Raw genomic sequence first — 17,460 nt, forward strand, 5'->3', positions numbered from 1 at the left:
TCGTTGGTTAGTGCTACGTTTGCTGGTTAAATTTCCGTTCTATCCTTTATCGTTTTTGCGTTATTAATGATTTATTAAAGGTCACCAAAGTTCACTCAGCCCCCCTACAAAACCCAAATGACACAAAACTGGTCTCGTTGGTTAGTGCTACGTTTGTGCTGGTTTGTGCTGCTAAAATTTTTTATTTATGCTGTTATAGTTTTTAAGTTAACAGTTTTTTTTCAAATCCCACTCACTTTGCCCCCCTACAATCAGCACAAATAAAAAGTGTGTTTCTTTAGTGCTACGTTTGTTCTGTTTAAATTTACTTTCTGACTGATATTGTTTTTGCATTATTAATGATTTATTAAACGTCACCAAAGGTTACTCAGTCTCCCTAAAATGACTAAATGACACAAAACTAGTCTCATTGCTTAGTGCTACATTTGAGCTGTGTGAAGTTGGCACCCCATGTTTGAATAAAAACATACCATTCATTTCTGTTTGTGCTGATTTGTGCCACAAAAATGAGCGTTTGTACTGGTTCAGTTTCTGAGATATTAAACATTCAATTTAATGTAAACCTCACTCACTTTGCACCCCATGTTGCTGAATTTTAAAAGCAAACATGCCATTTGTGCTGACTTGTGCCGCAAAAATAAACGTTTGTGCAGCTTTGGTTTCGGAGATATTGTGCGTTATAGTTGTTGAAATCCCATCCACTTTGCACCCCATGTTGCTGAATTTTTAAAACAAACACGCCATTTGTTTGTGCCAGTTTGTGCTGCAAAAATAAATAGTTGTGCCGCTTTGGTTTCAGAGATATTGTGCATTATAGTTGCTGAAACCCCATGTCCAGAGGATCTCACAGCACAGGTAGCAACTTGGATCCCCTGTGGTTGCTGGACAAGATGGCAGAGATGGCAGACATGGACAGGCTTCCTTCCCAGCTCAGGGCAGAGGCGGCGTCCAGAGGAGCGGTGTGACTGCAGGAGCAGCTCTCATCTGTCCTGCAAGATCGAGCCTCCGGGTCAAGGACAGAGAGCTAGGAGTCCGTACGAGCTCAGAGTTCTCGGCCCCTTGAGCACTTCTCTCCGGTCTCCTCCTCCAGAGCTCGTGCCACATTGGGAGTCCCATACGGGCCCCTTTCAGGACTACTTGTAAAGCGATCGGCTGCGCCCACGGATGGTGCTCCTGGAAGAAATCACCTTCACCTTCGGGAGGCTAGGCTTCTGGGGGTGTCTGTGTCTCTCCCCAGCCCAACCGGCATCAGGAACAGGTGGGCTCCTCCCCCAGCGATGAATCATTTTTAATAATAATTTTTTTACTAGTAAGGGCAGCAATCAGAGATTTTTATCGTGACTGCGACATTATGGCGGACACATTGGACATTTGTGACACATTTTTGGGACCATTGTCATTTATACAGCAATCAGGGCTATACAAATGCACTGATTCCTGTGTAAATGACACTGGCAGTGAAGAGGTTAACCACTAGGGGGCAGTGTAGGGGTCAAGTATGTCCTGGGGAGTGATTCTATCTGTGGGGGGGCATGGCTACATGTGACATGTCACTGATCTCTGTTCCCGATCACAGAGAGCAGAGATCACTGACACTGTCACTAGGCAGAATGGGGAGATGCTTGTTTACATCGAGTGCACAGGACCCGTGACCTGATTTGAGGGGCTTGCCGCCTCTTAAAGGACAACGTACAGGTACGTTAGTTTGCCTGTACAAGCCCATCTGCAAATGTATATCGGTGTGAGGCGGTCGGCAAGCGGTTAAGCAACTATAACGCACAATATCTCCGAAAACCAAAGCGGCACAAAAGTTTATTTTTGCGGCACAAACCAGCACAAACGTGGCACAAACAAATGGTGTGTTTGTTTTTAAAATTCAGCAACATGGGGTGCAAAGTGGGCAGGGCTTAAATTGAATATCTAATATCTCAGAAACCGAACCGCCACAAACGCAAATTTTTATAGCACAAATCAGCACAACTGCGGTACAAATGAATAGTATATTTGTATTAAGGTTTTACAAACATGGGTGCCAACTTCATGGAGCTAGTGTCAGTTCTGCTGCCACATCCACCTGCTCACAGGCATTCATACCTCACTGTGCTCCCATGGTTGCTGTCTAACCAGGAGCTCACTAACCAGGTACATGACAGGAGGGCGGGGTGATGTCATCGTCTGGAAAAAAACAAATTGCTATTATCTTAAAAATAAAAGCAGCACAAATTTTTATTTTTATGACACAAAAAAAGCACAAACGTAGCACTAACAAATAATATGTTTGTTTTTAAGATTTAATAACATGGGGTGCAAAGTGGGTGGGGTGTTATCAAATATGAACAAGCTGTTATAACTAAAAAACCATAACAGTACAAATAAAAATTATAGCAGCACAAACCAGCACAAATGAGGCACTAACCAACCAGTCCAACTTTGTGTCTTTTGATTGTTGTAGGTTGGCTCAGTGACCTTTAATAAATTATTATTAACGCGAAAAAAGATAAAAGATACAATGAAAATTTTAAAAAACAAACGTAGCACTAAAGAAACACAGTTGAGTTTTCAATTGTGCTGATTGTAGGGGGGGGGGGGGCAAAGTGGGTGGGGTTTAAAAAAACAGTTATAACTTAAAAACCATAACAGCACAAATAAATAAAAAGTTTAGCAGCACAAGCCAGTACAAACGTAGCACTAAAGAAACACACTTGAGTTTTTATTTGTGCTGATTGTGCTGGTTATAAACCATAACAGCACAAATAAAAATTTGCACAAAAGGGCACAAATGTAGAACTAACCAACGAGACCAGTTTTGTGTCATTTCGGTGTTGTAGGGGGGCTAGGTGATGTCATAGTGGAAAAAACAATTGCTAATATCTTAAAAATAAAAGCAGCACAAATGTAATTTTTTTCGGCACACAACAGCACAAACGTAGCACTAAAGAAACACACTTGAGTTTTCATTTGTGCTGATTGTAGGGGGCCAGTAACGCTGAGTTCTGTTTTTGCTGCTGCTGTTCATTTAACTTTTTCATATTTTATAATATAATTTTCTTGTATGATATTGATCTTTTATTTATTTTTTTAGACATTGTTTGCTACAAAGAGACTGTGATAAATGGTATAGTCCAATACACCAAGGAAACATATAGAGACGGAGAAACTGTTACACTCACATGCAATGAAGGATACCGAATTGAGCACAACCCCGAGGAGCCAAGAACATGCACAGCACATGGATGGAGCCCACCTCTGAATTGTATTAGTAAGTATTTCTTTCTTGTATTCATTTTTTAAGAAGTTATTTCTTTATTAGCTATAGCAAGAATAACATTACATAGTACAAGTTAGGAAGGAAGGAAAAATCCTGGACATCCGCACACCGCTGAAGGCATCTTTATTAAAAGATTAAAATACAAAAACAGTCATATCTTAAGCATAGAAGATAGGGAAGAAAAGCTAATGCGTTTCACATCACAAACAGATGCTTAGTCATAGCTAAATAAACAAAGTCTGATCTTATATATATATATATATATATATATATATATATATATATATATATATATATATATATATATATATATATATATATATATATATATATATATGTATATGTATATATGTATATGTATATACAGTATATATAGAGCTAATTAAAAATAGCCAATCAAATGAAAAGTAATGTTGGAAGAAACCGCCCCATAAAATCAAACCTTGTTAATGCCTGAAATGAATTGCACCTGGAGGGGAGAAGCAAAGAGCTAATGAATACAATAAATTCAAATAAATGAATAACTAAATAGATATAAATATATATGTGTAAGTGTAAGCTAAATGCAGCTTCCCCACTTGGTGCAATCAAAGGCTAAATAATCGGAAATAATAAAGAAAAATGTATAATAGATAATAATACAAATACAGTGTGTATTGTATAGTCGGTGATCTAGGAGACACCTAGGCTCTCTAAAGCCTTGTACACGCGGTCGGATAATCTGTCGGAATGCGTCTTATCGGACCGTGTCGTCAGATAATCCGACTGTGTGTGGTATGCATCGGACTGATTCCGTCCGAATCTCCGTCCGACCCAATTTTCCAACATGTTGGAAATATTTCCTGACCAACTGGGCCGGACGGACCTAATCCGATCATGTGCAGAGCATTTTCATCGGACCAAGTGCCACTCATGCTCACATTCAAATTCCGACATGGAAGCGGTCGTTCAGGTAAAACTACTGCTCGTAAGCGATATAGCACATTCGTCACGCTGCAATGTTAAAAAATCATTCATCAAGCGCATTCTCTTGTTCTTTACAATGCTGCAAGAACCAACTTCTTTTGATGCTCATAGTCACACACACTTCTCCCGAACGGATTTCATTACTCTTTTTTAACCATTTCAGCAATACAATTTTAGTTTGCGTCACATCTACACAATGTTTGTTTTTTTTGTTTTGTTTTTTGGATGTTTTTTTTGGGGGGGGGGATTCCCTAAAAATCTCCTTTAAAGACACTGCTGATTTCTCCTTTTTTTTTACTTTTTTTTTTTTGGTGTAAACTTACAACAACAACATTATTGTATTTTTTAGATTTTCTTTTTCTTTTTTAATCTACAGGTTGTTTAGTGTTGGTACTCCTTGTTCTTTAGTTCACTTTGTATTTTGGAAATGTACCTGCCTGCTCACAAAGAAACTCTACTTTTTGAAGGAAAACACATTACATGTATTACAAGTATTTCATAAAACAAAAATAAAATTTATTTTGTTTGCTCGAAAATAAAACTAGGAACGCAGCACTGGAGAAACTTCTTAACTTTGGTGCAGCCTTTGGCCCCCAGGGCAGACATGACTAAATGAGATATAAAAAAATTGGTGGCCTGAGGAGTAGATATCTCAGGGAGAGAAGTCTGCTCCCGAAGTCCTAGAGAGCAGGAAATTCAGATGCCATTTCTGTCCCCAGGATGGTGATCTTCAAGAGGCTGCATCTTCTGGCTCACCAGACTCAACCCAGGCCATCACTCTCTGGTCTTCCTTTGTGACTTCCCACCAGGCATCCTTCCAGGCTGTGGCTGGGCTCCTGTAGCTGGGGCAGGAGGAGAAGGAGGGCGTTGGTGGACCTCCTGGCTGCCACTTGCCACAGCCTCCCCCCGACTGAGGTCATCCTGTGTACGAAAAGGGGACATAGTTTTAGTTTTTTGATCATCAATCACAACATTTTGTGCTCCTGGCTTTTGCTATTTGACTGTTACCAAATAGAACAGACTATCATTCTGACACCAGCATTTTTCTTTCCCGTCCCAATCATTTTTGGTCACTACTGTCTATTGAGATGTAAACCACTTGGAGAAATCTCAACTTACTGATCAATAAGAACATCTAGTTAACATCATTAAATGTAACACAAGAAATATGTTCTACAATGCAATACCTGTCTCAAGCTGGGCCCCACCACATGGTGCTGCCTGGAAGGCCCAGGTTGTACATCAGAAGCCTCAGCTGGGGGTGAAGGATGCCTTAGAGGAAGCCTGGAGAGTGGTGGCCTGAGTGGTGGCCTGGGTACCCCCTGGTCTACCAGAAAATGCAGCCTGTCAAAGTGCACCATCCTGGGGTAATAAACAGCATCTGGATCTCCTGCTCTCAAGGACTCCAGGTGCTTCTTTCTCTCCCTGAAATATGTAAGCTTCATGGCCACAATTTTGCGATTCAGATAGGTCATGTCTGCCGTGGGGACCCTGATCTGCACCAAAGCAAGCAGTTTCTCCAGTGCTGCCTTCCTCTTTGATCTGTCATAATAAAACTTGTTGTGGAACTGCCACAGGCAGGGCATCTCCATGTAGAGCTCGAGGAATAGCCCCATAAAGTTGGCATTGTTGAATGGGTCCATTTTGTCTACAAGACACAACACAAGACAAACCCTCAAATACTAATAATGCAATTAAAATCCCTCCTAATCTTGTCCCAACAGCGGCCTAGATACAAGCAGTCTAGTCTAGTGAAGCACAAAGTTAAAAATGTTACCTTAGTTTCCACGTTCACCGCGTCCGTGACTCACACACTCCTCCCAGATCGTACGGACGATACACATGTGTGGCGTTTTATATACAGTGCGCATGTGTGAAACTCCGCCCGCCCCTGACGTTCTTTCTAGACTATTCCCCGCCCCTTCGCTTCCCGCGCAGTGGGGAGAGCACATGGCGGAGAGAACGCAGGTGCACAATAATAGTTCCACTAACGAGGAGGAGGGTGAGGAAAGCCCGGAGCCTGAAATGTCCCGATCCAGGAAGACAAGATTTAAGGCCTCAAATATGTCTTTTGGAGAGATGTTGGAGATGGTCGACATATTGAACAGGACCGACTATGATGGGAAGTATTGACCTTACCCAAACCCAAATATCAGAAAGGCCAAGATCATGAATAAAGTTGTGAAGAGTCTTCTGAAGAATTTTGGGGTACGCCGATCCAAGGATCAACTGAGAAAACGCTGGTCAGACCTGAAACTGAGGGAGTACGAGCAGTACCTAAGGATCAAGCGTGTTCTTAAAAAAAAGTAAGTAGTTGTCGTGTGTTCATATGATTATTCTTGCTTGCATACATGCTCCATGTGCTTTGATTTCATGTTGTGCATTTTAAAATGGCCACTTTCAAGGTCATGGTTTCGTTCGTTCATATGAAACATCGTTCTGCACGGAAGTATTCCAGCTTAACAAAGTGTCCCCAATAACGTTCTCACCTTGTAACTCGGCCCAAAAACACAATTGTACAACACTGTACAACAAGCAATGTTTCAGATTCCTATTTCTGCCCTCTGTGTGCTAATTAATCTTTGTTTACATTCTCATAGGGGAGAGAAGACTCGGCAAGTATGAGGACACTAGAGACCATGAGGACACCAGGGACCACACCCCTCCCAAAGAAGGGCAACTTCCAAAAGAAGAAACAGAGGAGCAGGAGCAGGAGGAGGAGGAAGAAGGAGAGATTGTGGAGGTTGGCCAAATTGTCACCACAACAGGTGAGTGTCGGAGAACACAGCTTCCGGTAAGCTCATCAATGTATATCACCATATTTGGATTACATGGTGTGTTTGTTTGTTTTTTTCTAGGTGATGTGGAGGAAGATTCCCATTTTACCAGTGAAAGTGCCCAGATCTTGATCGGGGAGATAATGGGGTGCAATAGGGATATTGAAATTGTACAACAAAACATCAATGATGTTAAAAATAAAATGAAGAACATAATTGATGTTTTGGGGAGAGCGTGAAAACGAAAAAAACTAGATAGGGTTTTATTTTTGCTTTTTAAAAAAAAAATGTTGTATTTTGCATAATTCCAAATTTGGAAGATGCACAGAGTGTGTAAACATGTGCTATCTCTCATCATGGGGGATCAATGTACATGTTTTGTGGAAAGTGTCTGAGATGAAGGGGTTGCAGCCCCAAAGCATGTACATTGATCCCCCATGATGGGAGTTAGAACATGTTGACACACTGTGTGCTTCTTCCAAATTTGTTTTTTTCAGGGGTCACACCCCATGTGATGAAGGCAATATCAGCCCAGTTTGTACATACTCATGTCTGATATTGTCTTCACTTTTCCAAGTTGAACTTTGTAAGTTCCTGTGTTCTATATTTTACGCTTTTGATACATGCCTGTTTACACAAAAAAACAAGTAAAAAGTAAATATGATTAAACTCGGTTTTGGATACCCAAAATATCTTGGTTTGTTGTAAAAACCTTTACTAAACGCACATATGAATGTGCTTGTATTAAAAAGTTGAATTCTCAACAATGTGTGGCTTCCTTTTTCATTGGGCTTAAAATGTATTTGTAGTGAAATTTGAGTTTGTGCTGAGAAGGAGTGTGATTTAATAAAGGCAACTCCACTTTGCACTCCAAGTGCAGTTTCAGGTGTACTTTTGCAGTGCACTTGTAGTGCATAGTGGATGTGTCTTTAGTAAAAAGCACCCACAGTGAGGTGTAAATTTGGACAATCATGCCATTTTCCTGCCATGGTGCTGAAAATGAGCATGATTTTGATCAGTAATGCACTACACATTAGTTAACAAAAAGAAGGTGTGTGTGTGTAGCAGACCCACAACATAATAAGATTATCTGAAGAAGAGACTGTCCCCTCATTTCACTCTGAACTTGGGTTTGCACTGTTGGTGAAAAAGGCACAACTTTAATAAAAATGGCAAAGTGGGAGGCCACAGTCTGCCATTTCTGTTGCGTTGGAGGACACTGTGTAGTGACACAAAAAAAAAAAATAGTAATTTTACAAATCAACATTGCATGCAGATTAGACACCCATATTTTTTGACAAAATTAGTATAACATTTTTTTAACGGAGTATTTAAAGCCTACAGTATAAGGTCCCCTTATGAGAGTCCTAAACCCCCCATCCCCCCCATCTGATGGGCCCTTGCTAAAAAATGAGGGGGGATGTTTAGGACAGGTAATCCTCTCCACTTGATTGAGAGCTGAATGCCTAAATAATGTGTGATACTTTGTGAAGCCCCTCCTTAGTTACACTATTGGCAGCCCACCGGACAGGTAAGAAGTGTCAGAATAACAAAATGGAAGCAAATTTTTACATTCTGCTATTACATAGCAAAAAAAATTGTGTTAAAAAAAATCTAAAGCGCATTTGAAAGTATTGAGGCAGGCCCTTACACTACATGCTTTGGTGAATTTGTCCATAAATGTTATCATGAAAAAGGTATTTAGAGTGTGTATTGGGATGGGACAAGTCATCAGATAGAAGATTGCTATCAGCTGAGGTAGCAGTTGGGGAGAGGGGGGTTCCTAATGAGTTTGGCACAACACCAAAAAACACTAAAAAGGTCACTTTGCATGAATTGAAGCACACACATAACATTTGTAGAGATTTTAAGGGGTGTTTAGGGGAAAGCAATACTATGGAGCTGACAAAAGACATTGTCAAGTGACTAGACTATAGTTTTAGGGGCCAAGAAGAGCATGGTGGGGAAGTTAGTGAGGCAAATCTGCATGAGGACAAAGGGGCAGAGCATATGAATTAGAGCATATTGCAATGATGGTAATTAGGGAATGAGTAAAGAAATGCAAGACATTAGCAATCATGAAATACATAGAATGTGATGTTTAAGGATAAAACTTAGCATAATATAGTCCTTCGGCAGGAGCTGAATGATGGCAGAGCAGGTCTCTGGAATAATGATCCCCAGAGCCTGGGGGAGATGCCTGTAGAGAACTTGGTTCTGAAGGCTTCTCCCTGTCGCCAAGTAGCGCAACGTGGCGATGAGCCTCTGCTCCGGAGTGATGGCTTGCTGCATGCAGGTATCCTGCCTGGTGATATAAGGGGACAGCAAAGCCAGCAAACAGTGAAAAACAGGGTCCGTCATCCTGAGAATAATCCAGAAATGATCAGGATTACTCTCGCGGATCTCACGGAGCAAAGGCATGTGGGAGAACTGGTGACACTGGCGCAACCAATTCTTGGTCGTCCAAACATGTTTCGTCTACGTACTCATCGTACAGTTTGTGCTGTGCAGGGGTTCTTACTTTGACTTTGACACAAGCCCTTCGGCTGGTCAGAACGGACACCAGAAAGCAACGCTAAACAGCAAGACCTGAAAGGACGACCTGAATAGTAGAAGCAAGCAGACAATAAAAAATGCCTTTCAAAGCGTACTATACCAAGATATAGTCCACAATGAGAAGCAAATACTTCATGACTGCACGGACTGATTATCAGATACGCAAAGACAATCACAAACTGAAGAGCAGTAGCGATCTGAATCACTAATCTGAAAAGTGCGAATCGTCTTTCACCAAACTTCTACTAAAACACAAGATCAGCAGAAGGAGCCCAAAGGGTGCCGAACGTGGTGCTGAACTTCCTTTTTCTAGTCCCGCCGTACACGGCTTACGTCACCGCGTTCCTGGCAACCGCGAAATCAGACAACTTGGCTCGACCGTGTGTATGCAACAGTTTCGGACACAATCCGTCAGACTAAATCCGACAGGCAAAATCTGACGGATTTGGTTGCCAAAATCTCCGACCGTGTGTACGTGGGCTAAAAGATTAGATAATTAGCTCATGTTAATTAGGTTTCTGGTCACAGGCTGTATTTTCATCCTGCTGTATATATTTGTGTGAGATCTCAAAATAAAGATTCATTACTGTCTGACCATCAATACAGAGCCTTGTCTCGTACTTGGGGGAGAGTTATTTGTATGGGTTTCTTGTTCGGCTTATTGAAGTGTTCGGTAGCTGCCTTTCTGTTTGGAAATGGAATGTCCTAAATGGCTTTAATCCCTTTCACACTCAGGGTGTTGTTACAGTCATCAATGTATCTACAGTAAAATACAGTATCTTTTTGATGGGGACTATCCGGTCCAAAAATGAGGCGATAAATTCTTACCATCCCTGGCAAATTTGTACATGGGATGGTGGGAGAGGTCCCGCATTTTTGGGCCGGATAGCCCCCATCGAAAAGATACTGTATTTTACTGTAGATACATTGATGACCTCTTGTTTATCGTTTCCGGGCAATATATCAGCCTGGAAAAATGGTTGGAGTACATGAATGACAATATGCTAAATCGGAGATTCACGGGACAACAATAGAAAAGGTCCATCAAATTTATGGATGTCAGATTGGGTAGGAGAGGGCAATAGTATCATTTCTAATCTCTATAGGAAGCTTTTGCAAGCTTTTGCACGCTGATTCAAGCCATCCAAGCCATACTAATAAATGCATCCCAGTGGGCCAATTCCTTAGATTAAAAAGCTTATGTAGCAGGCAATCAGATTTGACAAGAATAGATACACATGTCTACAAGATTTGAGAAAAGAGGTTACCCTAAACCAGCTTATAATAGGGAATTACAAATTACTGACAGGGTACCTCGTGAAAATATATTATTGGATAAACCAGTTAAACACTAGTGATGGCCGAACGGTTCGCCCGGCGGTCGTTTCGCGGCGAATTTCCGACATTCGCGGTCCGCACGTTCGAACGCCTTTTTCCGTCGTTCGCCGCGGCGGACTTACGTGTTTAATGTATACAAGAACTTTAACCTTTGGTGACACGTTTATCATGTAATAAAGGACAGCCAATTGAGACATGACAGCACATGGACACTTGTACATTCCCCCTAACCTATAAATACACCCGATCCGGTGGCCATTTTACATTCTTTCTTCTGTTAAGATAGGGACAGGTTCCTGTGTGGAGTAGGGAGAGATAAACCACTAGCTATTTGGTACACAAAAGTTCTTTTCAGGACTGGTATAGGTGTTAGGTGTTGATAGGTTTGCTGTGCTGCTGATTCTTGCAGCAGCCTGAGTGTCTTTTGTTAGTTTAGAGAAAGGGAAAGGACGGTGTATGCTACAGGGACAGCCAGATTAGTCTTTCATCATCATCATCATCATCATCATCATTAGCTGTTACTATCAAGGTCCACAAAAGAGCTGTTCCAGTAACCACTAATCGTTCTCTTTTTTTGCCAATTTGTATAGGGACAGGAAGGAAGCAGTGTTGTCAGGCAGTGAGGGTAATTTTAAAGACTTGCTGTTATTATTAGTTCCACAAAGGTTCTTTTCAGGACTGGTATCAGTGGTACAGTAATAGGCTTGTACATGTATAATATTCTTTCTTCCAAATATAGAAAGGATATTATACTTGACTGCTGCCCTTCTGCTGCAGTCTGCTAAACATTCACAACTCACTTGTTCCACAAAAGTTCTTATAAGGACTGGTAACTTGGTATAGGGTGCTACGGTACATAGGCTTGAGTGCGGTACAGTCTGCTGTTCTGTAAGGACCGCTATCGGTCCACAATAGATAGGGTTGACGTGCACCACTGCTGACCGCTGCCCTATACTGCAGCAGTCCTTCAGCGGTATAGGGACTGACGTACAGTCTGCTAAACACTAATACACAACCTGCTTGGTCCACAAAAGTTCTTATAAGGACTGGTAACTTGGTATAGGGTGCTACGGTACATAGGCTTGAGTGCGGTACAGTCTGCTGTTCTGTAAGGACCGCTATCGGTCCACAATAGATAGGGTTGACGTGCACCACTGCTGACCGCTGCCCTATACTGCAGCAGTCCTTCAGCGGTATAGGGACTGACGTACAGTCTGCTAAACACTAATACACAACCTGCTTGGTCCACAAAAGTTCTTATAAGGACTGGTAACTTGGTATAGGGTGCTACGGTACATAGGCTTGAGTGCGGTACAGTCTGCTGTTCTGTAAGGACCGCTATCGGTCCACAATAGATAGGGTTGACGTGCACCACTGCTGACCGCTGCCCTATACTGCAGCAGTCCTTCAGCGGTATAGGGACTGACGTACAGTCTGCTAAACACTAATACACAACCTGCTTGGTCCACAAAAGTTCTTATAAGGACTGGTAACTTGGTATAGGGTGCTACGGTACATAGGCTTGAGTGCGGTACAGTCTGCTGTTCTGTAAGGACCGCTATCGGTCCACAATAGATAGGGTTGACGTGCACCACTGCTGACCGCTGCCCTATACTGCAGCAGTCCTTCAGCGGTATAGGGACTGACGTACAGTCTGCTAAACACTAATACACAACCTGCTTGGTCCACAAAAGTTCTTATAAGGACTGGTAACTTGGTATAGGGTGCTACGGTACATAGGCTTGAGTGCGGTACAGTCTGCTGTTCTGTAAGGACCGCTATCGGTCCACAATAGATAGGGTTGACGTGCACCACTGCTGACCGCTGCCCTATACTGCAGCAGTCCTTCAGCGGTATAGGGACTGACGTACAGTCTGCTAAACACTAATACACAACCTGCTTGGTCCACAAAAGTTCTTATAAGGACTGGTAACTTGGTATAGGGTGCTACGGTACATAGGCTTGAGTGCGGTACAGTCTGCTGTTCTGTAAGGACCGCTATCGGTCCACAATAGATAGGGTTGACGTGCACCACTGCTGACCGCTGCCCTATACTGCAGCAGTCCTTCAGCGGTATAGGGACTGACGTACAGTCTGCTAAACACTAATACACAACCTGCTTGGTCCACAAAAGTTCTTATAAGGACTGGTAACTTGGTATAGGGTGCTACGGTACATAGGCTTGAGTGCGGTACAGTCTGCTGTTCTGTAAGGACCGCTATCGGTCCACAATAGATAGGGTTGACGTGCACCACTGCTGACCGCTGCCCTATACTGCAGCAGTCCTTCAGCGGTATAGGGACTGACGTACAGTCTGCTAAACACTAATACACAACCTGCTTGGTCCACAAAAGTTCTTATAAGGACTGGTAACTTGGTATAGGGTGCTACGGTACATAGGCTTGAGTGCGGTACAGTCTGCTGTTCTGTAAGGACCGCTATCGGTCCACAATAGATAGGGTTGACGTGCACCACTGCTGACCGCTGCCCTATACTGCAGCAGTCCTTCAGCGGTATAGGGACTGACGTACAGTCTGCTAAACACTAATACACAACCTGCTTGGTCCACAAAAGTTCTTATAAGGACTGGTAACTTGGTATAGGGTGCTACGGTACATAGGCTTGAGTGCGGTACAGTCTGCTGTTCTGTAAGGACCGCTATCGGTCCACAATAGATAGGGTTGACGTGCACCACTGCTGACCGCTCACCTATACTGCAGCAGTCCTTCAGCGGTATAGGGACTGACGTACAGTCTGCTAATCACTAACACACAACCTGCTTGTTCCACAAAAGTTCTTATAAGGACTGGTAACTTGGTATAGGGTGCTACGGTACATAGGCTTGAGTGCGGTACAGTCTGCTGTTCTGTAAGGACCGCTATCGGTCCACAATAGATAGGGTTGACGTGCACCACTGCTGACCGCTCACCTATACTGCAGCAGTCCTTCAGCGGTATAGGGACTGACGTACAGTCTGCTAAACACTAATACACAACCTGCTTGGTCCACAAAAGTTCTTATAAGGACTGGTAACTTGGTATAGGGTGCTACGGTACATAGGCTTGAGTGCGGTACAGTCTGCTGTTCTGTAAGGACCGCTATCGGTCCACAATAGATAGGGTTGACGTGCACCACTGCTGACCGCTGCCCTATACTGCAGCAGTCCTTCAGCGGTATAGGGACTGACGTACAGTCTGCTAAACACTAATACACAACCTGCTTGGTCCACAAAAGTTCTTATAAGGACTGGTAACTTGGTATAGGGTGCTACGGTACATAGGCTTGAGTGCGGTACAGTCTGCTGTTCTGTAAGGACCGCTATCGGTCCACAATAGATAGGGTTGACGTGCACCACTGCTGACCGCTGCCCTATACTGCAGCAGTCCTTCAGCGGTATAGGGACTGACGTACAGTCTGCTAAACACTAATACACAACCTGCTTGGTCCACAAAAGTTCTTATAAGGACTGGTAACTTGGTATAGGGTGCTACGGTACATAGGCTTGAGTGCGGTACAGTCTGCTGTTCTGTAAGGACCGCTATCGGTCCACAATAGATAGGGTTGACGTGCACCACTGCTGACCGCTGCCCTATACTGCAGCAGTCCTTCAGCGGTATAGGGACTGACGTACAGTCTGCTAAACACTAATACACAACCTGCTTGGTCCACAAAAGTTCTTATAAGGACTGGTAACTTGGTATAGGGTGCTACGGTACATAGGCTTGAGTGCGGTACAGTCTGCTGTTCTGTAAGGACCGCTATCGGTCCACAATAGATAGGGTTGACGTGCACCACTGCTGACCGCTCACCTATACTGCAGCAGTCCTTCAGCGGTATAGGGACTGACGTACAGTCTGCTAATCACTAACACACAACCTGCTTGTTCCACAAAAGTTCTTATAAGGACTGGTAACTTGGTATAGGGTGCTACGGTACATAGGCTTGAGTGCGGTACAGTCTGCTGTTCTGTAAGGACCGCTATCGGTCCACAATAGATAGGGTTGACGTGCACCACTGCTGACCGCTCACCTATACTGCAGCAGTCCTTCAGCGGTATAGGGACTGACGTACAGTCTGCTAAACACTAATACACAACCTGCTTGGTCCACAAAAGTTCTTATAAGGACTGGTAACTTGGTATAGGGTGCTACGGTACATAGGCTTGAGTGCGGTACAGTCTGCTGTTCTGTAAGGACCGCTATCGGTCCACAATAGATAGGGTTGACGTGCACCACTGCTGACCGCTGCCCTATACTGCAGCAGTCCTTCAGCGGTATAGGGACTGACGTACAGTCTGCTAAACACTAATACACAACCTGCTTGGTCCACAAAAGTTCTTATAAGGACTGGTAACTTGGTATAGGGTGCTACGGTACATAGGCTTGAGTGCGGTACAGTCTGCTGTTCTGTAAGGACCGCTATCGGTCCACAATAGATAGGGTTGACGTGCACCACTGCTGACCGCTGCCCTATACTGCAGCAGTCCTTCAGCGGTATAGGGACTGACGTACAGTCTGCTAAACACTAATACACAACCTGCTTGGTCCACAAAAGTTCTTATAAGGACTGGTAACTTGGTATAGGGTGCTACGGTACATAGGCTTGAGTGCGGTACAGTCTGCTGTTCTGTAAGGACCGCTATCGGTCCACAATAGATAGGGTTGACGTGCACCACTGCTGACCGCTGCCCTATACTGCAGCAGTCCTTCAGCGGTATAGGGACTGACGTACAGTCTGCTAAACACTAATACACAACCTGCTTGGTCCACAAAAGTTCTTATAAGGACTGGTAACTTGGTATAGGGTGCTACGGTACATAGGCTTGAGTGTGGTACAGTCTGCTGTTCTGTAAGGACCGCTATCGGTCCACAATAGATAGGGTTGACGTGCACCACTGCTGACCGCTGCCCTATACTGCAGCAGTCCTTCAGCGGTATAGGGACTGACGTACAGTCTGCTAAACACTAATACACAACCTGCTTGGTCCACAAAAGTTCTTATAAGGACTGGTAACTTGGTATAGGGTGCTACGGTACATAGGCTTGAGTGCGGTACAGTCTGCTGTTCTGTAAGGACCGCTATCGGTCCACAATAGATAGGGTTGACGTGCACCACTGCTGACCGCTGCCCTATACTGCAGCAGTCCTTCAGCGGTATAGGGACTGACGTACAGTCTGCTAAACACTAATACACAACCTGCTTGGTCCACAAAAGTTCTTATAAGGACTGGTAACTTGGTATAGGGTGCTACGGTACATAGGCTTGAGTGCGGTACAGTCTGCTGTTCTGTAAGGACCGCTATAGGTCCACAATAGATAGGGTTGACGTGCACCACTGCTGACCGCTCACCTATACTGCAGCAGTCCTTCAGCGGTATAGGGACTAAGAGTTTTGTCACAGGGTCATTTAAAAAATGACATGCAGAGGAAGAGGCAGGCCCTTCCGCAGGGGTGGTAGGGGTAGGGCAGGAGCAACAGGCTTGAGCCAAAGTGGGAAGTTGCAGAAGGTGCGTTCAATTACTTTAAAGGATGCACCAGACTTGGTTGAGTGGCTCGCTCAGCCTTACTCTTCTGCACCCTCCTCATCCTCTCGATCTGCACCCTCTTCTTCACTCTCTGCTATGTGCACCCCCAAAGACACTACCACCAACAACACGACCACCACCACCACCACCACATACCTTCCGCTTGAGTCACTGGAATTATTTTCCGATCCATATCAAGAGGACATTTCTGATGCGCAGCCACTCTTGGTATTGGATCAGGAAGAGGAGGTAGCAACAAGCGCTACTCAGCAGTCTGACGCCAGTACCCAGATCAGCCCAAGGAGGAGGTTGGTCCCCGGTGTTGCTGCCTACTCCGAGATCTCTACTTATAGCGGTGGGGAAGGTGACGTTGATGATGACGTGTCTAGTGATGTCACGTGGGTGCCCACAAGAGAGGAAGAGGAGGGGAGTTCAGAGGGAGATATGGACCAGCAGATAGGGAGGAGAAGCAGCAATGACTTACATTGCACAGCAGGGACAAAGCAGACTGCAAATGTATCAGGAGCGAGTCATCGACCATGTACGGTCACATCTGGCGCTCCCAGGACACCGGCACATGGCTCCGCAGTGTGGGCTTTTTTTAACGTGTCCGCTGCTGACAATAGCGTTGCCATCTGCAATCTTTGCAGTCAACGCGTTAGTCGCGGTAAGCCCAATACTCACCTAGGGACGACCGCCTTAAGAAGGCACATGAGCAGCCATCACCGAGCCCAGTGGGAGCAACGGAACACACAAAGCCACACTGCAGGCTCTCACCGTCCAGCCTCGTCTTCTACTTCTCCTTCTCCTCTCTCCTCACAATTGTCCTCCACTCCACCTTCCATCACGCCAAGCTCACATTTTTCTGCAAAAAGGCAGGCTTCCGTGGGCCTAATGTTTGAGCGTAAAAAAATGATGATGCCGGATAACCCTCTTGCCCAACGGTTGGCGGCTGGCTTGTCAGAACTCATAGCCCGCCAACTACTGCCATATAAACTGGTGGACTCGGAGGCCTTTCGCAAATTTGTGGC

The 17,460-nt window shown here is 44.2% G+C and overlaps 1 protein-coding gene across 4 annotated transcripts in view; it reads left to right on the forward strand.

The window, feature by feature from the left end:
- The window catches only part of LOC143928076 (coagulation factor XIII B chain-like), a 1,173,165-nt gene that overhangs the window by 288,688 nt on the left and 867,017 nt on the right, over positions 1-17,460 (forward strand). For all 4 annotated transcript variants that reach the window (XM_077452688.1, XM_077452689.1, XM_077452690.1 and 1 more), the window contains one exon: positions 3,083-3,259. In XM_077452688.1, the coding sequence (XP_077308814.1) occupies positions 3,083-3,259 (177 nt within the window). The remainder of the gene's footprint in view (positions 1-3,082; positions 3,260-17,460) is intronic.

This window comes from Lithobates pipiens, unplaced genomic scaffold (assembly GCF_037356315.1).
Source record: "Lithobates pipiens isolate NorthernLeopardFrog02 unplaced genomic scaffold, aLitPip1_a1.2 Scaffold_23, whole genome shotgun sequence".
NCBI classification, from domain to species: domain Eukaryota; kingdom Metazoa; phylum Chordata; class Amphibia; order Anura; family Ranidae; genus Lithobates; species Lithobates pipiens.